At 40.5% G+C, this 11,718-nt stretch overlaps 1 protein-coding gene across 1 annotated transcript; it reads left to right on the forward strand.

The window, feature by feature from the left end:
- Positions 1-3,875: 3,875 nt before the first annotated feature.
- Positions 3,876-10,384, forward strand: nod2 (nucleotide-binding oligomerization domain containing 2). The gene is made up of 10 exons (XM_079455885.1): positions 3,876-4,969; positions 5,220-5,349; positions 5,630-7,403; positions 7,497-7,580; positions 7,677-7,760; positions 7,842-7,925; positions 8,064-8,147; positions 8,466-8,549; positions 8,630-8,713; positions 9,921-10,384. The coding sequence occupies exons 1-10, from the start codon at positions 4,490-4,492 to the stop codon at positions 9,991-9,993; spliced, it is 2,961 nt and encodes a 986-aa protein (XP_079312011.1). The 5' UTR covers positions 3,876-4,489; the 3' UTR covers positions 9,994-10,384.
- Positions 10,385-11,718: the final 1,334 nt, after the last annotated feature.

Raw genomic sequence — 11,718 nt, forward strand, 5'->3', positions numbered from 1 at the left:
TCTGCGCAGGACAGTTGTTTTTGTCTCGCACACACGCTAAATTTTATTTCACCTCCCCGCTCCCGCTGAAAATTCACTCTGTGTTCACCCACTATATATAAAATACACTTTAATATAAAAAACGCTAAACAAAAACATATCCGTTTTTTTCCATCTTTTCAATATAACAATTTTTCATACAATTTAATGTTAAAACAGTAGACAAAATGTCAGAGAAAAATACATAAAATACATTTTATATGAGAAACTCAAGCTATAAGTAAAATATGAACATACGAAACCTGTTTGCTTAAAGCTAGCTTGTGAAAAATAACATCCATGCAAAATAACATCCACGCAAGAAATGTCCTAATGTCCTTACCATCTGGTAAGGTGCACTCGGTGACCTGGCCACTCTGTCTGGGACCTGACGCGTGCAAATTTAACATATAACGGAGTAAGAACTGGTTCGCACGTGCAGCAACAACAACATCGTGAACAGAGAAGATGTGAACAACAACACCGTGAACAGAGAAGATTTGAACAACTCTGTGAACAAAGAAGATGTGAACAACAACACCGATGTGAACAACACCGTGATCACAGAAGATGTGAACAACAACACCGTGAACAGAGAAGATGTGAACAACAACACCGTGAACAGAGAAGATTTGAACAACAACACCGTGATCAAAGAAGATGTGAACAACAACACCGTGAACAGAGAAGATGTGAACAACAACACCGTGAACAGAGAAGATGTGAACAACAACACCGATGTGAACAACACCGTGATCACAGAAGATGTGAACAACAACACCGTGATCACAGAAGATGTGAACAACAGCACCGTGAACAGAGAAGATGTGAACAACAACACCGTGAACAGAGAAGATTTGAACAACAACACCGTGAACAGAGAAGATGTGAACAACAACACCGTGAACAGAGAAGATTTGAACAACAACACCGTGATCAGAGAAGATGTGAACAACAACATTGTGAACAGAGAAGATTTGAACAACTCTGTGAACAAAGAAGATGTGAACAACAACACCGATGTGAACAACACCGATGTGAACAACACCGTGATCACAGAAGATGTGAACAGCAACACTGTGATCATGGAAGGTGCAAGACTGTGATCGGAGAAGATAAAGACATGACTACAATCAGAGAACAATCAACATACATCTTCATAGAAGCTTAACATTTCTTAACCCAAAAGTATATTTTTTATATTAAACCTGTATTATAAACCTCAGTATATCCCATATAAAGTCAATTTAAAGAATTCATGTTATTTTAAATGTTGAAAACAAACAAATCAGCTTCTTTATCAACATACCAGTAAGCCTGGCTTGAAGAGGGGTTCCAATTTGATTTTATCATTAATTTAGTTTTCCTGATATGTATTTGCTGTTCTGTCTTTACCCTCACAGTGAGAGTGAGAAAGCTATAGCACATTCAGCTAAGTCAATCACTTGCTAATTGTGTTGTCACTGTCAACAAATGTCAGCTGGCTGCTGCGGTGACTGTTCCTCTGTGTCTAATGTAATGGCAGAAATGCAACATATTCAGCATGACAAACAAATACATTGAAGGACATCTTTACAGACAGTAAAGCCGTTAGTCTTGCTTTTCACTCTAAAAATAAATACAATGCATTTAGAGGTCCAAGCAAGTGTCACATACAGTATGCCTGAGAATGATAAACACTTTGAAATGGGCAAGCTAATAGATTCTACAACGTTTTATCTCCTCCATTGCTATGGACTGCCTGACCTGTGTTATCTAGAAGCGAGAAGCAACATCTCACCCCAACACGTTACCAGTAAACCCTGTTACACCTTGACCATTCTGCCCATCTCCAAGTAACAGTCTTTTGGATTTAAGTAAGAATGGGTCTTTTTGCCTTTGTGGCGAGCGGGCCAATGGCAAATCAGCATCGCCAAAGGGAACGGCTCAATCAGGACACCACACCTGCCGATCATGGGCACCTGCTCCGCATCAAGCTCACCCCATATAAGTGGCAGAGGAAGAGGAGAGGGTGAGCTTGTTCTCCGCTAGTTTTACATGACTAACGTGTTGCTGTTCCCCTTTCAGAGACCAGCGGCTGACAATCAGCAGGAACATCTCACAAATCACGGATCCACAATCCCCAATACTTTGACGCCCCTGAAGCCCTCACAACAAGATTCACGACTGAAACGGACAGAGCTAATTCCCCCACCGCTCTCACCACTAATTTCACATACACATCTTCTAATAAATCACCCTCTGGAGCTAAAATTATGAAGTACTGTGTCTGTCTTGTTTTCTGCCCGCCACAGTTGGTGGAGAATGCGGGAATAGAGGAGACACGTTTAGCCATAACATCTGTCATCTCGCCCACAGGAAACTGCTCTCTCTCTTACTCTCTCTCCTTTTGTCCCCGACACCCGGTGAAGATGGAGGAAACCATCCGCCGCCTCACGGACATATCAACCAAGCAGCAGGGGAGGCTGGAAAACTCGTTTGAAATGCTGCAAGCATCTGCAGCCCAAGTACCCCTGCCAAATGCCCACACCACAGCTCATCACCACCTATCAAAGTTGACCGCGCTCGACGATATAGATGCTTATCTCCATACGTTCGAGGTCATGGCCACTGAAGAGGCCTGGAACAAGAGCGAGTGGGCGTGGCTCCTGGCCCCCTCCCTGCCCAGCGAGGCACAGCGTGCCTACTTCTCCCTCCAACTGCCAAACAATGATGAGATCCTCGCTTGGTGGGGCTGTAACCATTGGCGGCGGCCCAACAGTTCCATCAAGGGTTGTATAAAGAGCAGCTCCCAGTTCAGGTCCAAGCAGCCCATCTGACACGGATCACACACCTCTGGCTGCTGGCTGAAGAATCTACTGCCATCCAGGTTGAGATTTGGACGTCCCCTGGCGTAATTGTCCTGCTGCGAACCCAAGGAAGTGCCGCCTGGGCCTAGCGGAAGCTCAGTACCTGGGTTTTCGAGTCGGACGCGGAGTCATCCAACCCCAACCAAAGAAGGTAGAGGCCGCCCAGACGGCCCCCGACCTGTCACTAAGACCCAGGTACATGCCTTCCTTGGGTTAACCCGGTACTACTGGGCCAATGGCAAATCGGTGTTTACATTTATGCATTTGACAGATGCATTTATCCAAATCAACTTACATTGCATTATACTATACAGTTTTTTTTTCTAAGTTTGTGGATTGAACCCATGACCTTGGCGTTGCTACAGCCATGCTCTAACAGGAAAGCTCAGGGGTGGGTCGGTTTTTGTGGAGAAAAGACCAATTGTAACGGACTCGATAGACTCATAACACTTAAATAAATGAAATTAATGTTATTTAACTTCACTATTTCTTAAAAAAAACTTGAATAAGAAAACGCAAAAAACATTGGAGATAACAGGTTGATTGTAAATTAAAATATCTAATTTCTTACATATGCATGTGAAAATTCAATAGGCTATAAATTTCCAGTTATGGAATGTGTGCTGTGACAAAGCAATGTATTTTATATGATGTTAGAGTTCCCTCCTGTGTTTAAGATGTGCCCCTGCAGATGAGCTACTTTACCGCAGTGAAAAGCCTAAGCGAGGTTCAATATTTATTTTCACATTATACGACGTTGATCAATTAAAAAAGACATTAAGGCTAAATCAACCATTGCTTTATACAGTATACCTTATTTGGAACAAATCATTATACGCCGAGATTTAAACTTGAGTGGTGTTTATGAATGGCTATTTCGAGGCTGTCGTTCATTTATATATTGGCACACATTGGACATAAACGTCACTCGTTACAGTTTTCAAACATTTAGAACTGATATGACAGAGTGTGTTGTAACTTGAGCCAATCGAGTTCTGCCTCCCGCTCATTACTTCCTAGTGCAATTTCAATGAGCAACTGCGCCTCTTTCACTTTCTGTTCCGATGGTCAGAATAGGTACAGTAGGCTCTCTATAAATTGACAGAGATAAGCATTTTCTGGCGAAGTTTATAGATTTGGAGGTAACATACTCGGAATGAGGTGTCGGCGTTATGGGTTAGCACAAATACACATAGGCTATTCGATGGTTTCGGTAGCGCACAGACTTTTGAGTTTTAGGTAGGACTAAGCTCGTTTTCATAAATACACGCGAAATGTAGTAATGATGATAGATATAATTTTTGTTAGGTTTATGATAAGGGAGATGGGCTATTTGAGCATGTCTAAGTTAAACTTTTCCTGACATCGGGGAAGCGCATCTATTCAAAGTTATTTTTTATAACAAAACCTTGTTTACTTTACATCGTGGTGACGATGAATTTACCGACTAGATATTTGACGAACGTGTTTTTTTTAATGGGCCTAAATAGCCTACATAAAGTGGGTATAATTTAAGGAAAAGTGTGGGGGCGTTACAAAAACTGCAAAGAGGAAAAGAGCGTTACATTTATAAAGGAATATATTCATTCTAAGTGTTGGCTCCGAGCTAAATCACTTTCAGTATGAGCTCCCAACAACTGGTCTTAAAGCAAAGAGCCCTGCTTCTGGATGCCTTGTGTGGTGGAGGCAGTGCTGAACCTCTGGACTGTGTTCTTGACCTGCTCCTGGCCTCGGAGGTACTTATCTGGGAGGATTACCTGAGCATACGAGTTGCTGAGAAACCTGTGAATTCAAATGCCAGACACCTTCTGGATGTTGTTTATGAAAAAGGAGAAGATGCCTCAGGCCTTCTGTTGGCTGCATTTAAGCAGGTCTTACCTGAGGAGCAGAAGTCTGAGCTGTGTTTTGGGAAAGAATATGCTTTATTGGAAAAGAACAGACCCGCCACTGCAACGTCAGCATTATTGACTGACAGACCTGTGTTAGTTAAAAAGCTCAGAGATAATATTGATGGGGCTTTGGATGTTTTAATGACAACAGGCTGCTTCACCACCAAAGACTGTGATGGGGTGCAATTACCTGTGTATACACGCTCACAACAGGTAATGCTAACATTTTAATAGGCTTGTACTTTCAAAATGCTTTGGCTTTTGATTTGTGTAGTTTCTCTTGTTTTTAATTATTGAGTTTTTTGTCTTATTTTAAAGAAATAACAATATTAAGTAATATGTCATTTGAATATCTAATTTTATTGCGGATGACTGTCGAATTACTTTATATAAATAAGGTAAATTGCTACTACAATTTGACTAATCAATTGAAAAAAAAGTGAATTTATTGTTTTTGTGATAGGTTCGGAGACTCTTGGACCAAGTGAGGTTTAAAGGGGAAACTGCTGCAAGAACATTACTAAAGTATCTGGATCAAACAAAACCTGAAAATAAAGAACATAAAATTCTTGAGGAAACAATACGTTTCACAGGTGTGTTTTAGTTTTTTTATTCCATGTATTAAACATCTACCTATTCTGACACTTTTTGTAACTACTGTCTAAAAATGTGGGGACAATCATATTGTAGTTTGTTTGAAATCAGTGGGTTTCTGTTTAGAAAATATATATATTTTTTAAATAATAATATATTTTTGTGACAAGATATACATTTATTTTAATAATATCTATTAAATGTTATATAAAAATTTGATTGAAAGTATTTTGACATTTTTAAAGCTATAAACACATCTCTTTTTCTTTAACTTGATAGCTTCTCCAGACACCTTGCTCTATCAGAAAAAGCTGCAGAGTTCTGTTGCTGCCCAGTCCCACTTTCTTAGCACTTATGGTGGGACGGGACGTTTCTCTCTGGATGACATTTACACTGACGGACTTCTTGAAGTGATGAACGGATCTGGAGAAACTACAACATTAGAGCTGGAGGATGTGGCGGGTCCTGTGGGACTTCTTAATAAAGATGCTGACACTGTGCTTGTGTCTGGGGAGGCAGGTAGCGGCAAAAGCACTCTGCTTCAGCGACTCCACTTGCTTTGGGCGAGAGAAGCCTTGCTCACAGATATTTACCTGCTTTTCCCCTTCAGCTGTCGCAAGCTAAACGTAGAACACCGAGCGCTGTCTCTAAAAGAGCTCCTCTTCCTGCATTGTTGCTGGCCTGATCGAAATCAGGACGAAGTTTTTCAGTTTATCCTAGACCACCCTCATCTTGTCCTATTTACCTTCGACGGGCTGGATGAGTTTAAACATGGTTTCACAGATGAAGAGCGTCACTGCTGCCCCACGCAGCCAGTGCCCATACCTACACTGCTTTTTAACCTACTGCAGGGAACTCTAATGAAAGGAGTCATGAAGGTGGTCGCCAGTAGGCCACAGGCTGTGGGCCCGTCCCTGAAACGTTACCTCCGCAAAGAGGTCCACCTAAAGGGCTTTTCTCCCGGGGGTATTGACTCCTTTGTTAAGAAACAGTACAGTGATCCCGCTATGGCTGGACGTGTCATTGAGTCCCTCCAGGGTAACACGTCATTGCTAAGCCTTTGTCACATCCCGGTCTTCTGCTGGATTGTTACCAAATGCCACCAGGAGCTTCTGGGTGGTGAGGATGGTATTCCCCAGACTGTTACAGATGTGTACCTCCTGGTTTTGCAGCATTTTTTTCAACGGAAGTCGTCTCAGCCCCAAGGAGCTTTGAGAAAGGGCTGGTTGGAGCAACACTTGGACACGGTGTTAAAACTTGGACAGCTTGCCATGGAAGGCCTAGAAGCTTCCTGTTACGTGTTCTCAGGACACGAACTCCAAAGACACGTTCTCACAGAACACGACATCAACACAGGTTTTCTCATTTATTGTAATGACATGTCTGTGACAGACTCTAAACGCTATGAATTTTTACACATTACATTACAGTGTTTTTTTGCTGCTCTATATGTCATTCTGAATCATAGCAATAATCGCTCCGCCATCCCCAAACTCTTTCAGCCTCAACACAGGCTGCCGTCAGGCTTGTCTCAAAAGTGTCTGGGACACTGTGTTAATCGTTCAGTAGAGGAGGATGAGACAAAAATGGTAGAGAAACCAGACCTCCAAATTACAGCTCAGTTTGTGTCAGGACTTTTATCCCTGCAACATCGTAATCTCCTGTTAGACTGCTGTCCTGCAGCTCTGCGTGAACATAAGGTCAAGCAGGTAGTGAAGACATTATCTAAGGCGATGCGGAGACATTTTAAATCCATTCCTCGTCCTGTAGAGGGTGAAAAGAAGAGCATGCATGCCATGCCAGGCTTTGTTTGGCTGATCAAGTGTATTTATGAAATGCAAGACAACAGCATTGCTCAAGATACAATGGCTAAATTGGACGTTGAACACCTGAAGCTCACCTACTGTAACATTGGACCCGTGGAGTGTACAGCATTGGCGTACGTGCTGAAGCATCTGCGGAATCCCGTTGGGCTTCAATTAGACAACAATTGTGTGGGAGACGTGGGCGTGGAGCAGCTTCTTCCATGTCTACATAATTGTCACTCACTTTAGTAAGAACAGAGGTTGTCTTTGTTTTTGAATGACGGTGTAGGCTATCAGTTTCACAGTGTAACCATGGTCCTACATTTTTCTGAATCCCACAGTTTAAGGAACAATAACATAACGGATGAAGGAATCCGGAAACTTGTGGAAAAGGGAGTGCACTGCGAACGCTTTCAAAAATTAGCGTGAGAAAGTCAAATGCATTAACTCCACGTTTAATGATCATGCATTATATTTGATCACATCATTGAAATCTCATTGCTACTTCAATATTCCAACAGTCTTTTCAACAACAAGCTTACAGATGCCTGCACACAACACTTTGCTTGGCTGATGAAATCAAAGCAAAACTTCCTCTCATTGAGGTCAGTGCTTCATATAAGGTTGTTATAGTTATGGCGCCGGGATGCTGAAATGCACATTCAAAATATATAATTGCTTTGTAGGCTTGGAAACAACAACATCACATCACAAGGAGCAGAGCAGCTGGCAGAAGGGCTAAGCTACAACCGGTCTTTGCAGTTCTTGGGGTGAGGTCAATATGAGAGGAATGCATTTCTGTATGTGTCTATAGGCACTGTAATTGCGTCAGAGCAGTTATCATTGTAATATCCTTCTTACTATGCCAACAAATAAATTGTGTTTTCATTATGGCTGTTTATTTCCAGGCTGTGGGGTAATCACATAGGGGACAGGGGGGCTGCAGCATTGGCAAATGCACTGAAAAATAACACAGCAATAATATGGTTAAGGTAATTATGTATAGTACAATATAAGATGTAATCCTGCATTGTAAACATCATTGCCCAAATCAATGAAGGAAAGACATACTAATCAAAAGTATTGCTTGAATACACTGTGAATCCCTCTGGATAAAAGCATACAAATGTGTAAATGTAAATATACATTTATGTAAATTCCCAACTTGTAGCTTAAAGGCTAAAGGAAGTCTTCATACTTCAAAAGACAGGCTGAAATAACATCACATTAAAATAAGACCTAAGCTACTTTAGAAAGCAGCAGATGTTTTTTGTGTGTTTACTGATCAAGTTTTGGTTGTTTTGTGTCAGTCTGGTGGATAATGGAGTGGGCAGTGCAGGTGCAAGAGCTCTTGCTGAACTTGTCAGTCAGAGCAAAACCCTGGAGCAGTTGTGGTGAGTGACATACTTAACATACCTATTTGCATATTTAAATGTTTTCTCAGATTAACATGCACTTCCTCACTCTCTCTCAGGCTAAATAAAAACTTTATCAGCAGGGATGGGGTGGAATGTTTGATCAATGCACTGAAAATGAACTCTAGAGTTAAGGAAGTCTGGTAAGAATATTTTCTCACTGTTTTAGCTGCGCTGGTATCTTCTGTTTCAGTATTTAGCATTAGTGTAAAAAAAGGGTCATTATGATGTGAAAGTATAACATGCTAATAATTATTATTAATCATGGAACTGACCTCTTGAAAAATTATAATGACAATAACAAAAGTCTGAGTTTGTTTTAGCCCTGTGGCCTGTATCACGAGGTGAGGTGAACAAACACATAGTTGAAGTTTTAAGTTGACAAAACCAGACAGACCCAACCTGGTTTAGATCAGGTTCAGCTGTAGCAGAACACTTGGTATAAACGTTCTCTGTCAACTTTGGTTTGATCCAGAGTTTGTGAGGCTTGTGCACCTGAAAGTGTGACGCGTGAGGCAGACAGCCAATCACACGGAACATGGAAAGCATTATCAGTTTGAATGACTTCTCACGAATATCAGCACAATACACTTTTCTTTTGAAGATGAAGAGACCATTATGAAAAAATTTAATAAATTGAAAACATTTACAATGCAGGAATAAACTGCTGCCATGGAAGTTTGAGTAGGCAGCTACTGACCACAGAATACATACATACAGAATCAACTGAATTTAAATTATTTATATAGGTTTACAATGAGATCATAATCTAATAGGTACAGTATGTTTTAATTTAAAATACTTCATATATTAAAGTTTGTTTTTATACAAAGATAGTTTATATATTCATTTAAATCCTATGTTTAATATTAATTAATAAATGTTAACAATTTATATAATACTAAATTATCAACACATATAATAATTATATGAATGTGTTTTGAAAAATAATCCATACATGTAAATATACAATACAAATAAACACTTATTTTCACGATTTTCAATCTAACATATTTTAACTTTTTTTTATTTACATTTACATTTATTCATTTGGCAGACGCTTTTATGCAAAGCGACTTACAAGTAGTTTTTTTATACATTTGGAGTGAGAGATACATGGGGAGTGGCTTCACTGCGTCTGATATATGTCACTTTCCTTTTTTGGTTTGGTTCGCTAACCCAGAATAAAACCTGCACCTTCTTGAGCCCGAAAACTCGGGAGTATGCTCAAACTAAACGCAAACTTACCTGGGTAAAAGCTGAAACCAGCTTTGTGATACAGGCTGCTGGTGAATATTTCTGTGTTGTAAAAAATATTTATGTAAATATGTTTGCTTTGTGCTTCTAAAGGCTGAAAGGAAATAATCTGAGCCCAGAGGAAGAAGAAGCGCTGAAAAAAGAAGAAAGCAGATTGACCTTCTGAGGGCATGCAAGAAGACTTGATTTAGTACACAAGACTGAAATTTGTACACACAAACACGCACGTACGCAATGTGCCACGGTTTAGGTGGTGAATGAACAGTAAGACTGATAATCTAGAGGAGTACGTCTGTATAGGTATCTTAATACCTCAATATCCAGGGCACCTGCCTATTATTCAAAGCACAGAGAACGAAATGGCTGGAATGACCTTTTCCATTGAGCATTGACACATCCACACTTCCATAATATAGTTTCATTTCTGTATTATATATGTTTCAGGGTCTTTTACCTGGAGTGCAGAATTTACAGTTGTCAAAGTTACGGTATATATGTTTTTCTTAAATGAAAGTAATTATAAACATACATAAGTATTCGAAAATGTTGTTTGTCAGAAGAGGTCTTTGGGTCTGTTTAACATTGTGTGTAATATCCGAGTCGATCGGAGAACACCGGCACGATAAGTGTCAGTCAGTACTGTGCGTGTTTTTAGTAACATGCATCTCGTAAAATTAGGACGAGAAAAGAGTAAGTCTGGAAATAAGGGAAAAAACATGCCATCAGCGGCAGAATTACTGCACGCAGTCTGTGATATTGGATGCCTTCATGAGTGATGTGAGGAAAAGCGAGTAGGCCTATTCCACTTTTTTCTCATGTTTAAATTTAGAGGCCATTTTCACGAGACGCAAAAATTATGCTTTTTGGAGGATTCAATACGCAAACTTTTGAAAATGGGTCTCAGAGTGCAACTTTTTGAAAACGCCACAGATTTCGTTTCCATGTAAACTGCAAGAAGGAACTTGCTGTCCTGTGTGGCAAAACACCCAGCATATTTGCTGAGGAGAATAGGAGAAACAAAGAATCCGGGACTAAAACACACAATTATTCGCTGAAATTACAAGCTGCTGGACTCAACGGAGATCTTTGCGACTTCCCTATGACTCACAAAGGAATCAGGTGTCCCTGGACACTGCAATGTACCACAGTAATGCATTTCCTGATATTGTAAGCAGTCATTTTGCTGAGTGTTTTTGCCACCCACAGGGAAGCGTTCTGGCGTGCTCACGTGGTAAAGTGACGACATGTCCATACCCTCTATAGCCAAAACAATATGGGGGCTTCCTTGACTTCGAGCTCTTACTGCTCGACTATGTATTTACGTTTCCTCAGCAAAATGTGGATTTGCTGCACCAATAAGACCAGACTTTAAACACACATATATGTCGACCAACGGTATTAAAAAGCACATTTATAAGCCCCGATTCACATTTCACGTCTAAAACTCAGAAAAGATTATTTCAATCTCAATGAAAATGTGCATGCGCATCTCAACAGCGCCGTCCCCCTATTAGCTAAAAGATGTGTCTCTCTACACAAAACATCGCTCTCCACTGGCCTGGCGTGCATACTACAGCGTTTTCTATCCGTTTTCCTGGATCCGTGTAAATGCAGACCGTTTTGATAATGCTGTCATGCCTACGTTAAACTTTTTAAAAATCGCAAAGAAAAACTTGGCCTAATATGAATGAACCGTCATGTTATATCTAAATTGGGGTCAGACTCGGCTCAGAGCACAGCGATGATAGCAAACAAGTGCACTAATGTCAGCGGTCATGGATGGCACTAAATGAGCATTCATTATAGTAACTCAACAGGGCAAACGGCCGAAGTTTTAGTTTACTTGACTCGAGAGAGAAAAACAACGCAAACGTGCAAAGTTTCTGTCATT

This window comes from Barbatula barbatula (genome assembly GCF_947034865.1).
Source record: "Barbatula barbatula genome assembly, chromosome: 1".
Classification (NCBI taxonomy): Eukaryota; Metazoa; Chordata; class Actinopteri; order Cypriniformes; family Nemacheilidae; genus Barbatula; species Barbatula barbatula.